Source organism: Ictalurus punctatus, chromosome 26 (genome assembly GCF_001660625.3).
Source record: "Ictalurus punctatus breed USDA103 chromosome 26, Coco_2.0, whole genome shotgun sequence".
NCBI lineage: Eukaryota > Metazoa > Chordata > Actinopteri > Siluriformes > Ictaluridae > Ictalurus > Ictalurus punctatus.
Window position 1 is genome coordinate 17,817,704 of NC_030441.2, and position 14,049 is coordinate 17,831,752.

General features: G+C 48.0%; 2 protein-coding genes across 3 annotated transcripts; one reads left to right on the forward strand and one right to left on the reverse strand.

Annotated features, from left to right (window-relative positions):
• The first annotated feature begins 642 nt into the window (after nucleotides 1–642).
• Nucleotides 643–8,361, forward strand: esf1 (ESF1, nucleolar pre-rRNA processing protein, homolog (S. cerevisiae)). 2 transcript variants are annotated; one of them, XM_017457374.3, is made up of 14 exons: nucleotides 643–786; nucleotides 1,804–2,291; nucleotides 2,594–2,883; nucleotides 3,728–3,841; nucleotides 3,957–4,066; nucleotides 4,425–4,577; nucleotides 4,870–4,984; nucleotides 5,254–5,398; nucleotides 5,820–5,990; nucleotides 6,089–6,213; nucleotides 7,132–7,234; nucleotides 7,326–7,417; nucleotides 7,541–7,687; nucleotides 7,885–8,361. In XM_017457374.3, exons 2-14 carry the CDS (start codon nucleotides 1,832–1,834, stop codon nucleotides 8,227–8,229), a joined length of 2,370 nt encoding a protein of 789 aa, XP_017312863.1. In that variant the 5' UTR covers nucleotides 643–786; nucleotides 1,804–1,831; the 3' UTR covers nucleotides 8,230–8,361. The 2 variants fall into 2 exon arrangements, with proteins under 2 accessions (XP_017312863.1, XP_053532279.1); XM_053676304.1 differs by having other exon boundaries at nucleotides 2,597–2,883.
• Nucleotides 8,259–13,742, reverse strand: btbd3a (BTB (POZ) domain containing 3a). Its single transcript, XM_017457378.3, has 5 exons — nucleotides 13,404–13,742; nucleotides 11,699–11,970; nucleotides 11,495–11,585; nucleotides 11,149–11,267; nucleotides 8,259–11,007 (listed from the first exon to the last, which is right to left on the reverse strand). Exons 2-5 carry the CDS (start codon nucleotides 11,839–11,841, stop codon nucleotides 9,975–9,977), a joined length of 1,386 nt encoding a protein of 461 aa, XP_017312867.1. The 5' UTR covers nucleotides 11,842–11,970; nucleotides 13,404–13,742; the 3' UTR covers nucleotides 8,259–9,974.
• Nucleotides 13,743–14,049: the final 307 nt, after the last annotated feature.

A 14,049-nucleotide genomic window follows, 5' to 3' on the forward strand; every position in this document is an offset into this window, starting at 1 on the left:
ATAACATGATCAAATTTTTGAAATTTATATTTCACTGTAGATGGATATACAACTTCTCTCTCTCTCTCTCTCTCTCTCTCTCTCTCTCTCTCTCTCTCTCTCTCACACACACACACACTGTTCCTATCTGTAGTGGCAGGCTTGCACAAATACCTCCAAAAAGAGACCAGTGACCTTCCCTAAGCAGTGGCATACAGAGATCCTGTGTGTGACTCCCTAAAGCAGAGACGCAGTGATCCCACTGCCACAGATAGAACTGAATACATGTTTAAACTAACCCTGCCCACCCTGACCATCTCAATGGGAATGACTGATACTAGTGCACCAAAAAGTGCTAACCAAAAAGCCACTCATGATCATTCACAGTGATGTGGGCGTGGCTTAGGAAGAAGTCTGTGCATCATGGGAAACCACCAGTATATACATGTATTGCTAGAACGTACAGCACACAACAGATGAAGACTGTAATTATTCCAAGCACTAAAAGAACGAGGTCATTGTTCACTCAAGGATTTATTAGGAGATTAAACAGACGATAAAGAATTCATAGGGAATTATTTAGATTTTGAAATGTGACGGGATTGGTAAACAGGATTTAATAGCAATTTTATTCATTTGTTTGTTTTTTTATCTCCTTCTCAGTCAACCGAGCGCTACTCTATACTCCAGTCCGGTAGGTGGCGGAATTGCACCGCCATCCGCAATAAAAATAACAAGGAGAAGAAGCCGCCGGAAACACGTGCGTGTCGAGGAAAGGATCCTGCGTGATGTATAAATACTGAGTCGGTGAGTGTGTTTGCGTGTTTACTTTTTGATTTTACACGGTTTTCTGTCATAATCTGTTCATATTCTCTCCGTTTCCGTCAGTTAGCATTATGCTAAGAGCCAGTGTAATGGAGTATCAGTGTGTTCATGTTGCTGAGGAACTGCTGTGTAATAACAGTTCACATTAAACTCCACATTAATGTTGTACCGTCCTTCACCTTGTCACATAGGTAAACTGCGTGCAAAAGTTTGTACCCCCATCCACTTCAGGATGAAATCAAATTGACTCTTTTTACCTCCATTTTATTGTTTCCTGTACCAAAACTAAAACTATTTTGCACTTAATATTCTCATAATGTTACAGTACACAGCCTTTTGATTGACACTTTGCGTCCCCTCTGACCTGCTCCATGACTGCGAGTTAAAACGACATGTTTGCTTCATTCATGCCTTGTTTATACTGTACAGCGTGGGAAGTTTAAACCGTTTCACACCGTTTCCTGTCAGTAATCGTTGACATGGTGAAGTTTTCTGTAAGGAGACGTTTATTTAACGGGGACGGAAGGAGTCTCCAGTGTCGGCGCGCTTGTATAACGGTCAGTTTTCTGACTTCTTCAGGACAGAAGAGTTTACACTTTTTAAGATTCTTGGGAACACGACACGCTGTGTTTTGTTTGTTTGTTTGTGTTATGAACTGTAAGACAGAGAAAAGAGACAACAGGTGATGGAATAACTGTTTGTAAAAGAATAACGTGTTGTTTAATAAATGGATAATTGTAATTATTGGCGAGTTGCTGTGGTGTATGAGGAATAACACGCTTCAGGATGTGCAGTTATAGGAAGACGATCAGAAAATAAACAAACCCCATGTGATGTAGAGGAGATGCTGCACTTACATCTGCCTAAGAACTAGGACATTGTTTTTTAGCATGTAATATAAATGTCACGTTAAAACCTTTTATTACAAAAACGTAAACGTAGTCGTACACCGTGTTTCTGTCCATCTGAATTATTTAGACGTGTCCTACGTGTGTGCAGGTTTTGTGTCCGTAAATAAAGCGTCGCCATGTCGTTGAAGAAAGAGCCGGGCGCCGACGAGCGCTTCGCCCGCGTCAAAAAAGACCCGCGCTTCTGGGAGATGCCGGACGTGGAGCAGAAAGTGCGCATCGACAAGCGCTTCCAGTCCATGTTCCACGACGAGCGCTTCAAGCTGAAGTACACGGTGGACAAACGCGGCCGTCCCGTCAACCACACGTCCACCGAGGACCTGAAACGCTTCTACAAACTGTCCGACTCGGAGCAGAGCGACGCCGAGTCTGACGCCGACGCCGACGCCGCACAGGAGGAGCAGAAGAAGAAGAAGAAGAAGACAAAGAAAGCAAAAGCAAAGGAGGATGAGCTTCAGGATGAAAAGGGGGAGGAGCCTGTGTCTGAAAAAGCTGTAAAGAAAAAGGCGTTAAAATCCAACGAGTGTGAGAAGATCAGGAAATCAGAGCCGGTTAAAGGAGTGCGAGTCGTCGAAGAAGGTAACACACACACACACACACACACACACACACACACACACACACACACACACATGCTGACGTTGCCGGTTTTTCTCTTGTAGATGTGCACTGTCCAGTTTTCTGATTCGCTGGACGATATCACTTGTATTTCACAGTGTTGTTGAATTCTGGATTGTGATTGGTCAGCAGCTCTGACAGTAGCTCAGAATTATATTAATGCACCTGTTCTAACACGGTATCGTTTCTATAGTAACAGCTCATTCACAGGGACGTGTGGATTTTGACCGAACGCTCTGCAACCGATTGTTTTATTTCCACAGGAGATGATGATGATGATGATGATGAAGATGAAGAATATAGTGACACTGACAAAGGAGTAGGTTTCTCCGCTGATGATGATGATGATGATGATGATGATGGGGAGGAAGATGAAGATGAGAGTGAGTCGGAGGACGACAGTGACAGCGGTCCTGATCTGGCCCGAGGGAAAGGCAACATCGAGACGAGCTCTGAGGAAGAGGATGAGGTGGAGGACATCCTGCATCATGAGGAAGAGGAGATTGAACACGACTGGGGGGAGATGTGGAAGGACGCTCCACGCACTGAGCAGGTCAGACACACACTAACACTGTGCGTGTGTGTGTGTGTGTGTGTGTGTGTGTGTGTGTGTGTGTTCATTAGCATAAGAATAAATTACGCCACTTTAAATAACACCACATCTGAAATGAAAGAACTAAAGGCAGAATAGATGGACAGACAGACAGACAGTTATATGGACAGACTGATGGATGAGTGGGGTGGCAGAGAAACAGTTAGTTGGGTAGACAGGACGACGGACGGATAATTAAATGGATGGATGGATAGGTAGACAGACAGATGGAAGAATAGGTAGACAGACAGATGGTAAAATGGAAGAATAGGTAGACAGACATAGAGATGGGAAGTTTGACTGATAGACAGACAGGTGGTTAGATTGATAGACAATTAGATTGATGGATGGATAGGCGGGGAGACAGACAGACTGATTGATGGTTAGGTGGGCAGACAGACAGATGGATAGGTGGGCAGGCAGACAGACAGACAGACAGACAGACAGACAGATGGATGGATAGGCGGGCAGACAGACAGATGGATAGGTGGGCAGGCAGACAGACAGACAGACAGATGGATGGATAGGCGGGCAGACAGACAGATGGATAGGTGGGCAGACAGACAGATGGATAGGTGGGCAGACAGACAGCCAGATTGATGGATAGGTGGGCAGACAGACAGTTAGACAAATCGTTAGTATTAGGTGGGCAGACATGTTGGATGGATGGATAGGTAGACAGACAGATGAACAGGTAGACAGAATAAATTGTGCTGTATGTGGCAGTGTGCTCAGCACTGGGTAATCGTGTGTGTGTGTGTGTGTGTGTGTGTGTGTGTGTGTGTGTGTGTGTGTGTGTGTGTAGGTCAGTTGCAGGTTAGCAGTGTGTAACATGAACTGGGACCGGCTCAAAGCTAAAGACCTGCTGGCTCTGTTCAGCTCCTTCAAACCTAAAGGAGGAGCGGTGCTGTCCGTCACGGTAACTCCACCCCTCTGCCTCCTCCTCCTCATCATCATCATCATCATCATCATCAACTACACTAACTGCTCTCTGTGTAACTGTGCATTACTGTGTGTGTGTGTGTGTGTGTTAGATCTACCCCTCAGAGTTTGGTAAGGAGAGGCTGAAGGCGGAGCAGACTCAGGGCCCTCTGGAGCTCACCAGCCTCCCAGACGACCCAGACGCAGACACTGAGGATCAGAGGTCTCACACACACACCTGTATAGACCTGTGTAAAATGCCATCCTAATGCCATTCTAATGGCTTCCTGTTCACTCTGTTAGCTCACTACATAGGGTACAACACTGGAGCACTGTGCACCCTACCTAGTGTCCTAGTGTACTAGTGTCCTAGTGCCCTAGGTAGGGTGCCTTTTTTTGTATTTTAAAGTCGTTGGATAAAATCTGCACTCCACGTTTGTTGTTTGTTTCTTTTCACGGAGATAAAAAAAAATATTGGCACCCTTTTGGGGGCACTCGCAGTATCGAGTTCAGAAACCACGATCGTAAACAATAACGGCGAATAAAAGGCTGCGATCTCTCTGCTGTTCCCTGTGTTTTAGGATCTATAGGGAGAAGGTGCGAGATTATCAATTTAAGCGTCTGCGTTACTACTATGCCGTGGTGGAGTGCGACTCGCCCGAAACGGCCGCCAAAATCTACGAGGAGTGCGACGGCTTCGAGTACGAGAGCAGCTGCTCGACGCTGGACCTGCGGTGAGACGACGCACGCTGGCGTGTTGGCCGAGCGAGGACCTGAAGGAAAAAAAAAAACACGTCGGGGCGTGCTGTTATTTGAAACGAACCGACTCTGCGGTGGATTTAGCTTCGTCACGCCGCTACATGATTCTGTTCCGCTGTAACAGCACGACCCTGGCGTGTTTTTATTCCTTGCTTGGCGAATGAAAGCTAGTCAGGACTCATTAGCATAGAGTTAGCCAGGATGCGTTAAGTGTCGCCTCATCACGGGTGAGTACGGTGTTTAATTCTGTGCGTGTTATGTGAACAGGTTCATCCCCGACAGCATGACGTTTGAAGACGAAGCGAAAGACAGAGCGACGGACGTGGATTTGTCCACCTACAAACCCAAACTGTTCACCTCCACCGCCACCACTACAGCTAAGGTCCGCTAGTCCTGTCCTGCTACCTACTGTAAACTGCTTACTGCAGCTTTAAGGTTCAGAACGTACTGTACATCGTGAGAGATAGCAGTAGCGTCATACGAACTGGTGGTCCTCTATACGTTCTGTAAGCCAGTCATCGGTTCCGTTTCTATAACGACGCGCGTTCTAGTTTTCCGCCAATCCGTAACAATAGAAATCAGGGAATTCTTCAGTTGGCGCTCTGAATCGAATTTGTGAGGTCCGACCGCTACGCCGTGTCTCCTGCGCAGGTGGAGTTAACGTGGGACGAGACGGATCACGATCGCATCACCACCCTCAGTAAGAATTTCAACAAGGACGAGCTGCTAAACATGGACTTCCAGGCCTACCTCGCGTCCTCCAGTGAAGATGAGGAGGACGAGGTCGAGGCAGAAGGTGAGCGCTCAAGGTCACGACCTTCTTATTTAAATAATCATCACACAGTGAATGTGGGGGGAGGGGGGAGGGGGGGTGGGGGGGCTCCATCGTGAAGCCGAATCTCCGTCTTCCTCAGTTTGGTGTCAGACTCAGGAGGTGGGTGTGGCCTAAAAGCTGGTGATTCAATGTTCAGACTCCTTCAGATGATCCAGAAATTCCAAGAGTTGGTTTTTAATGCGCCGTTTTAATATTCCTCGAGCCGAACCGTAGCCCTCGAGGTATTTGGTATAATGCGAAACCGGTAGCTGCGAGTTTTCCTGGGATGCTAGCTCATCTCATCAGCCTCGTAGCTCCAGGGCAAAAACCAATTTAAAAACGTGCTAAAGATCTGCAACGTCAGCATGTTTCAGCTGAGCCGTTCCTCTGGTGTCCGTCTCAGAGACGAAGCCGGCGGAGCGAGCGACGGAGGAGGACGAGAAGAAAGGAGGGAAGAAGGGCAAGAAGGAGGAAGAGCAGATCGCTAAATACCGCCAGCTCCTGCAGAGCATCCAGGATAAAGACAGGAAGGAGAAGGACAAGGACATGGAGATGGAGATCACGTGGGTGCCAGGTATGTCCGTTCAGCACGGGACGGAGGATGGGTGTAGTCGTGTCGTGTCGTGTCGTGTCGGTGCTGATGTGTGTGTGTTTGATTTTTTTGCTTTTCAGGGTTAAAGGAGAGCGCTGAGAAACTGGTGAAGAAGAAGATGGAGGGAAAAGACAACCTGACTCCGTGGGAGGAGTTTCTGGAGAAGAAGAAGGAGAAGAAGAAAGAGAAGAGGAAAGGAAAGAAGGTGAATTGGGCATTTTATAGGTTGTACGATATTGTATATTAGCCCTGCCCCTTTTTCTTTCGACACTATTCACTTGTCCACGCCCCTTAACTCTCTGGAACCACCCACCCGACCCCGCCCACTCATCTCAATCTGTTGGCCACTCTGGACACCATCTGGTTCTCTGGCCGTTTCTCAATATGCACTCGTGTGAACTCGTTCTACGTCTCCGATCCTCAAGAACGCGAGTACCGGGGACGCGTGAAACGACCCGGATGCGTCCTTGATATCGAGGGCGCGGACCCGAGCGCACCGAACCCGCTCGAACTCCCAGAAGTCCTTGCGGCAAAACGATAGCGGATAACAGAAGCCCGACCCATAGCTGTAGTTTTAACGACGATAATCTAAAAAAAAAATCTAGGATAGAACGATCTTCCAAATATGATTTTAGATTAAGATGCACACGACGGGTCGAAAGTTTGTGGACACCCGACTGAAACGTCTCTCACGATCATAAAACCCTTTTGATCTGAAGGTGTGAGTAAAGGTGTGAAATCGGTGTCGCGGACAAAAATATATCCGAGCCGACGTCTTCGTTTCTTTCATTGGAAAACGAACGTTTTATTTACAAAAAAGATATCATTTTTAAACGGACGACTCGGAGCGAAATATTCCGGAAAGCAGCCGATAAGAGTCCGGCGTCGGCGTGAACTCCTTTAATACCGTTTAAAAACATCTCGGGGAAATTCCTCAAGAAAACTGGTGAGAAAACGGCAAGAATACGTTTCTGGAAATTCTAAGCGAAAAGGGCGTCGACGTTGAAGATTCTAAAATATTAAATTACTCCAAATGTCGTGGATACGTAGATTACAAATGTCTTATTGTCGCATCTGTGCAGAATCATGTCGGACAGTAAAGCAGCCGTTTTGTTTTTCGCAGGAAGCCGAGGTCCAGGACGAGACCGCGATCAGCGACGACGAACTTCCTCCTGACGTCGACCTCGACGACCCCTTCTTCTCTGAAGAGCTGGGAGGTGCTACTGGTCAGTCCCAACTGTTCCTCGTACTCTCGTCCCTCTAGCGTTCTCTCCGTGTTCGTGTTTGTGTTTGAACCTGATCCCTCGTGTGAAACAGGGACGGCCCAGAAAGTCAAGAAATCGAAGAAGAGCAAAAAGGGGGAGGAGCAACTAACGGCAGAGGAGGAGGCGGAGCTAGAGAAACGGAAGGTGAGCACCAAACGGTAATTCTGTATCATCCGTGGTGTTGTCTTCATACGTTTTTGTCCTTCGTGTCGTAATGGATTCAGAGTTAGAGTGTGGGTGTGGTTATAATCGTGGGTGTGGTTTCAGGCCGAAATAGCGCTCCTGATGGACGATGACGACGAGAAGCACCGGCATTTTAATTACGATCAGATCGTTGAGCAGCAGAACCTGAGTAAGAAGAAGAAGAAGAAGCTCCTGAAGAACAACACGCTGCTGGAGGAGGACAACTTCAAGGTCAGAGACCAAAACTCGCTCAACATTCTTTAGATCGCTCACTTAACTGTATATACTCCTGATTTTACAGAAATAAATACCCTATTAGTTATCATCTGTCATACAGAGCTGTAAGACACACCACACGCATTCTGATAAACGATAAAGCTTCACTGTCGAACGTTTACCACCTAACGCTTGTGTGTGTGACGTAACAGGTGGACTTGCAGGACCCGCGTTTCCAGGCCATGTTCACGTCCCACCTGTACAACCTGGACCCCTCAGACCCGGCCTACAAGAAGACCAGAGGTACTCAGAGCATCCTGGAGGAGAAGCAGAGACGGCGGGAGGAGCAGCAGCGCGGCCAGCAGGAGGCGCTCCAGAGTCAGAACCCCAGCAGGAAAACAGAGGAGAAAGAGAGCACAGACGGTGCGGAGACGAGAGACCCGACAGCACCCGTGGCCCCGAGTAAAGCCCCGGACCCGAGTCTGTCTCTGCTCATCAAGTCTGTGAAGAACAAGACCGAGCAATTTCACGCCCGCAAGAAACAGAGGACAAAATAGAACATTGTTCGACTTGGTTTTATTGTGCGTGTGCGAGTGCGAACTCATTTAATACAATTTGTGATATACAGACTTTCCGTACAGGTTTCTCAACTCGTAATGAGACATTAAAGTCATCCGAGATCTGAAACATTCCGCTGGTAAACTTCTTGTTTTTTTTTTATTTTTAAAAGAGAGACTTTCTTGAGTACTCTGTGGTACAAAACAGTTATCGGGGGCGGGGTTAAGCATGAGCTCGGGTTGTGATGTCACAAAGCAGACGTAACGGCTTTAAACCAACCGCGATCGATATGCAAATTACTAGAGGACGACGACACCGTAATCGGACGCGTATCCCTTATTCCTACAGAAACTCTGCGTTAAGCTGGCTGGATTTATTTATTTTTTCTTTCAAAGCTGATATTAGTGCTGCGCTTCGTGGTTGTTATGGAAACGTTTATATTTTGTCCGGTTTACGCCGAAAAACTACAAATCAAAACTCGGATACTCGAGTTGAAATGATGCTTGTGCGAACCTGTAACACTTACGCCGGTTTCATAGCGATTAGTGATGTCAGCATCTTCTAATTTGCATATTCGTAATTGTTATAAGAAGATCCTTTCATGTCAGATACGCACATTGTAACACTGCGATAAAAATAACATTCCACAAACTTGTAACAAGCCCACTGAAGGTGTGTGAACTGGGTTTATTTCAGATCATGTGTGTGATTAAAGGTGCAGTAAGTAATCCCCCCCCCCCAAGAAAAACAGATGAAACAATAACGAGCGTCAGTTCACCAATGGAAAGTTACAAGTAGAAAAAAATATATACATCAAAGCTCATTTATAACCACGAGTAAATGAAACACATCGTCAAGCCCTTCGAGAAACAATGCTGGCGTTTTTAAATCCCGAGTGTTAAAGGGCAAGACCTTTCACACCCTGACGAAACAAAATGGCCGACGGGGATTACACCGAGTGACTGCAGCACAAAACGTACATCCGATACGTCTGATACACGACAACGTCGAGCACGTCAAGTACAGATATATAAAAAAAAAAATAAAGTATCACTTTCACAAAATAAGCACTTTATATTTCTTACACATACGCAAACGTGTACAAAAACGTGACTAATGGGAAATAATTACGCGGTCTGACTACGGCCGAGCAGCGACGACTTGGACTTCACCGGTTTTCTTTTTGGGGTAATGTTACTGCCGAGTGTTTTCTTAAACTAGTCAGATATATATATTTTTTTAAAGCGGACCAGAAGCGCAAGGCACGACGCAGGGACACGTGGAACCCGTCTGCGCGATGGATCCAGACGGCGCCGTGCGACTCGGCTGGTGCGATTGAAGCCAAGTCCACAAGACCACGACGGACGCAGATAAACAAACGCTTAAAAGTACTGCAGCGCAAGCTTCGACTCGATAGACGGTCTAGCGTTAGTAAAACTAGAGAGGGTGAGGACCGCGGTTGGTCGGGACGTGCTGGCGCGTCTTACGACGGGCGAGCGAAACGAGAGGACAATAAGGCAATCGTGTGTTATGTTTAAAATGTAGCGTGTAGCGTTGTGGTAACGGGGGCGCACCGGTGATTGTCGTGCTAGTGATTCGTCTGTGACTTAACGCTTGCTAGCTGCCAGTCAGGAACACCCCTCACCCCCATGAAAGCTGCCAACTTGGGACAAAACTCTGATGTCTAAATTGAGTAGAATACGGTCCTCTGGGGGATTGTCACATGACCTCGGTAAGACGTCTCTCAGGCATAAAATATGAGCTCGGGTATCTGTCCCCCCTGCACTCCGGTGCCGTTGGTACTGTCCGAGGAGCACTGGAACTGGAAGGTGACCTTCCCGCACTGCACCTCGGTCATCCCTTCTTGGCCGAAGTAGCTGAGCTCGTTGCCGTCCAGCACCACGCTGGCCGTGTAGAACGTGTCGGGCTCGACCTGCACCGGGTGTTCGAAGAACACCGGGAACGTGCCGCTGGAGCCGTCCGAGAAGTACTTGACGACGGCGAGGCCCAGCGTGGCGCCCTGCCGCTTGAGCTCGATCTTGGCCTGGTACTCGGTCGAGCCGCAGCTGGAGCCGTAGAGGCCGAAGCCGGCGATGAACACGCGCCTGTCCACGGCGAACTGAATGCTGTCACAGCGTCCGCGGTAACGCCACTGGTTGCTACGGTAGGCACACGACTGGAAGCGGTGGCAGCGCTGGGGAGTCAGGCCTTTCCTCGGCTGGCTGACGAAGGGCAGCTCGGGTTTGTTCGCCGCCGTGTGCCACAGGAAGACGGCGTTGGTCTCGGCGAGCGTGAGCAGGCCGCACTGCGCCGCGCCGTTGGCGAACTCGTCCAGCGACATCGCCGGGACGCGGATGAGGTACAGAGCCTCGCCCAGCACCAGCCTCTTGTTTTCGACAGTGGGTTGGAGTTCGCGGCGCTGGCACTCGGCCTCGGCCCAGCTGAGCGCCGCCTCCAGAACGACCGTCTCACTGGCGTTGAGGGTCTCACGCCGGAGGATGCTCTCCAGCGTGCGCAGGTCGATGTCGCAGAAGGCGTCAGAACGCAGCGCGAGCTCGGCCTGCGCGTCGATCACCTGCCAGCAGCGGCGCGTCAGCTCCGGCTCCTCGAACAGGCAGCTCTGCGACAGCAGCACGCAGGCGTTACGAGCGCTCAGGCTGGTCTCCAGGAACGCCACGCAGGCACGCGCCAGGTGAGGAACCATGTACTTCTTGGCGGCGTACAGCGTGGCCAGAACGGTGTCCGCACACAGGTCGATCTCATCACAGTAGATGTATCTGCAGCGAGAAAAGAGGAGGCGGAGTAAAACGAAAAGCGTCACACACACACATCCCGGACATAAAATCCCTTTCCGCAAACTTTCAAGCGCTACTCTATCGGTACGATACTCTTCACTACTCTCTTCTTCGGATTCTCACTTGAGCATGGCCAGGAAGGAATGTGGCTCGACGTCTGGGATGCGGATCTCGTCCTTATCCTCCGCCAGCTCCCCGTAGAACATGGCGTAGAACACGGAGCTCCCGACGGCCAGGATGTACTGACAGAGAGAGAGGGGGGGGGTGTCATTTTAGGTAGATAGACAGAGACGGCACGTGTAGTTAGTGATCGTTATTTAGCTGTAACCGATCCTATACGCTAAAGACACATCGTTTATCCGGAACAGAGTATCCTTTATACTCTACAAGCGAGTGTGCATAATACTCGTTTCTGATTGGCTGGCCTCGTCGCTTTGAAGTGAACGGTAAAACTCTTCTCCGCCCTCACCTTGTGCCCCGGCACTCTTTGCGTGCCCCCGGGAGGGCCGACTACGAAATGCACGTCTGCCATCAGCTCGTTGTTAAACATGACTGCGTTTCTGGAAACACAAAATTGTAAACAAAACACAGACATTTTAAACGTACAGCGGTTTCAGTACACTGCTGTAGTGTGAGACACAATGGGACTCCGTGTGTGTGTGTGTGTGTGTACCTCTCTCTGATGGTGGGATAGAGGCCTTGCCAGTTGCAGCCCTGAACAGTGTTGTTGTTGCTGATGTTCTGCTGTTGGTACTGCTGCACCGCCGTAGCCGTCACCGAGGGCAACTTCTTAGCAGCGTAAAGGTCGGCGGCCATTTTGTCGCAGCTGAAATGTACTCAGGGTGCACTCATGGCCAAACTGTTCCCAGACTTGGTGACGAGGAAGAGAGGTACTTCGTATGGTAACGCCGGGTATCACCGCTTCACCAAAAAAACCTCAAGCATCTGGAAAGAGAGAAGAGTACGTCTGTTTTAGCAACGGGTGCAAAAAGGAAGGAAAGGAGGGACGGGATGAATTTGGGACGGACTGCAGGAATGAAGTCAGGATGAAGTCGAGTCAAGAAGGAAGGACGGAATGGAGTTGGGATGGATGAAATTAAGTCAGGAAAGAAATAATATATTTAGGAATGCTGGAGGATGGAATGAAGCCAGGAAGGAAGGACATCAGGAAGGAAGGACGAGAGTCAGGAAGGAAGGACGGGAGTCAGGAAGGAAGGATGAGAGTCAGGAAGGAAGGACGGGAGTCAGGAAGGAAGGATGAGAGTCAGGAAGGAAGGACGGGAGTCAGGAAGGAAGGATGAGTCAGGAAGGAAGGATGAGTCAGGAAGGAAGGATGAGAGTCAGGAAGGAAGGATGAGAGTCAGGAAGGAAGGATGAGAGTCAGGAAGGAAGGATGAGAGTCAGGAAGGAAGGATGAGAGTCAGGAAGGAAGGATGAGAGTCAGGAAGGAAGGATGAGTCAGGAAGGAAGGATGAGAGTCAGGAAGGAAGGATGAGTCAGGAAGGAAGGATGAGAGTCAGGAAGGAAGGAAGAAAGGACAGAAGTCAGGAAGGAAGGAAGAAAGGACGGAAGTCAGGAAGGAAGGAAGAAAGGACGGAAGTCAGGATGGAAGGACGGAAGTCAGGAAGGAAGTTTAGGGAAGAAATAAGCAAGGTTTAAATGATGTCGGGAAGGAAGTATGGAAGTCAGGAAAGAAGAACGGAAGTCAGATAGGGAAGAAGTAACGAAGTAGTGAAGTCAGGAAGAAAGGACAGAAGGAAGGTCAGGACGGAAAGAAGGATGGGATCAGGTTGGGATGGATGAAATTAAGTCAGGAAAGAAACAATGAATTTAGGAAGGCTGAAAAACAGGATGGAATGAAGCCTGGAAGGAAGGACATCAGGAAGGACAGAAGTGAGGAAGGAAGGACATCAGGAAGGACAGAAGTGAGGAAGGAAGGAGCGGTGAAAGGTAGGTAGGAAGACAAAAAGATCAAGAAATCAAGAATAAGTTTTTTTTTTTTTTTTAAAGTGAAGGGACAGGAAGTAAAAAGTGAGGAAAATGAAGAAAGGCATCATCTATCTATCTATCTATCTATCCATCTTCCTCCGAGTGTGGGGAAGAAAAAAGGAAGAAGTGAAGGAAGGGAATGAGTGATCTATAATCCCGAATAAAAACCAGGACCCATGTCCCTTGTGGGAGAGAAAGGATGAAGGGAACGTTATCTCTGAAGGGAAGATAATCTCGGCGTTGTGAGATTAGACCAGGAAATAATCACTGGATTTCATCACCACAACAACTGCTCACTACACACCGACAGGAAACACAAACCGAGCGTCGCTAGCTAGCTAACTAGCATCTAGACGTCGTGACAACAGCAATATAATGAACAAAAGTACCTCAAATTCGCATTTCTATAAATACAAAAACACAGCTTGATCCTTATCAAGCCAAGGATGCCGGCAGATGTTCTTCAGAGCGGTGTGATTCACACAGCTGGATTAGCCAGGCTAGCGTGTAAACACCAGCTAACAAGCTAGCAACATGTTGGTAAACAAAATAACAAGACACGCTTCATTTCTAAATAAACAAGAGAAAATATCATCTAACAGGAGTAGAATATCACTCAGTGGCTTTTATATGACTTCGGGAAATCTTCCAATCTTATAAGACACTCGAGGGGGAAAAAAAAGTTTCAAGTCAGTTAAAGAGTCTGAAGACGGCCATCTTTATGAGGACCAATCACAAATCAGAAGAAAGTGCACTTATTAGGGTGTGAGATCCGCCATGTTACAGCGCGTGAAGTGCACTTAGGAGGCAGGATGCAATTCGGGACACATCCTGAATCCCTGCCAAAAAAAATCTGGCCCATTGACACGCCCTGTGTCGGATTTCATCTGGTTTATAGAGTCTTTGTCCTTATTTTCGTTCGAGATAATTATTGGACTTTTGTAGAAAAGTATTATTATTATTATTATTTTTAAAAATTAGCAAAAGTAATGCTAACGATAATGACAGATATTAATAAAAAAAAAATAACCCACT

What these genes read in the sequence shown, in the direction of transcription:
- esf1 (XM_017457374.3), top strand. Translation starts at nt 1,832, where the DNA reads ATGTCGTTGAAGAAAGAGCCGGGCGCCGACGAGCGCTTCGCCCGCGTC. An exon ending in AGTGCGAGTCGTCGAAGAAG is followed by an intron (nt 2,292 to 2,593) that starts GTAACACACACA and finishes TTATTTCCACAG; the next exon opens with GAGATGATGATGATGATGAT. An exon ending in GAGCGGTGCTGTCCGTCACG is followed by an intron (nt 3,842 to 3,956) that starts GTAACTCCACCC and finishes TGTGTGTGTTAG; the next exon opens with ATCTACCCCTCAGAGTTTGG.
- btbd3a (XM_017457378.3), bottom strand. Translation starts at nt 11,841, where the DNA reads ATGGCCGCCGACCTTTACGCTGCTAAGAAGTTGCCCTCGGTGACGGCT. An exon ending in TATCCCACCATCAGAGAGAG is followed by an intron (nt 11,586 to 11,698) that starts GTACACACACAC and finishes TTGTGTTTCCAG; the next exon opens with AAACGCAGTCATGTTTAACA. An exon ending in TCCTTCCTGGCCATGCTCAA is followed by an intron (nt 11,008 to 11,148) that starts GTGAGAATCCGA and finishes TTCTCGCTGCAG; the next exon opens with ATACATCTACTGTGATGAGA.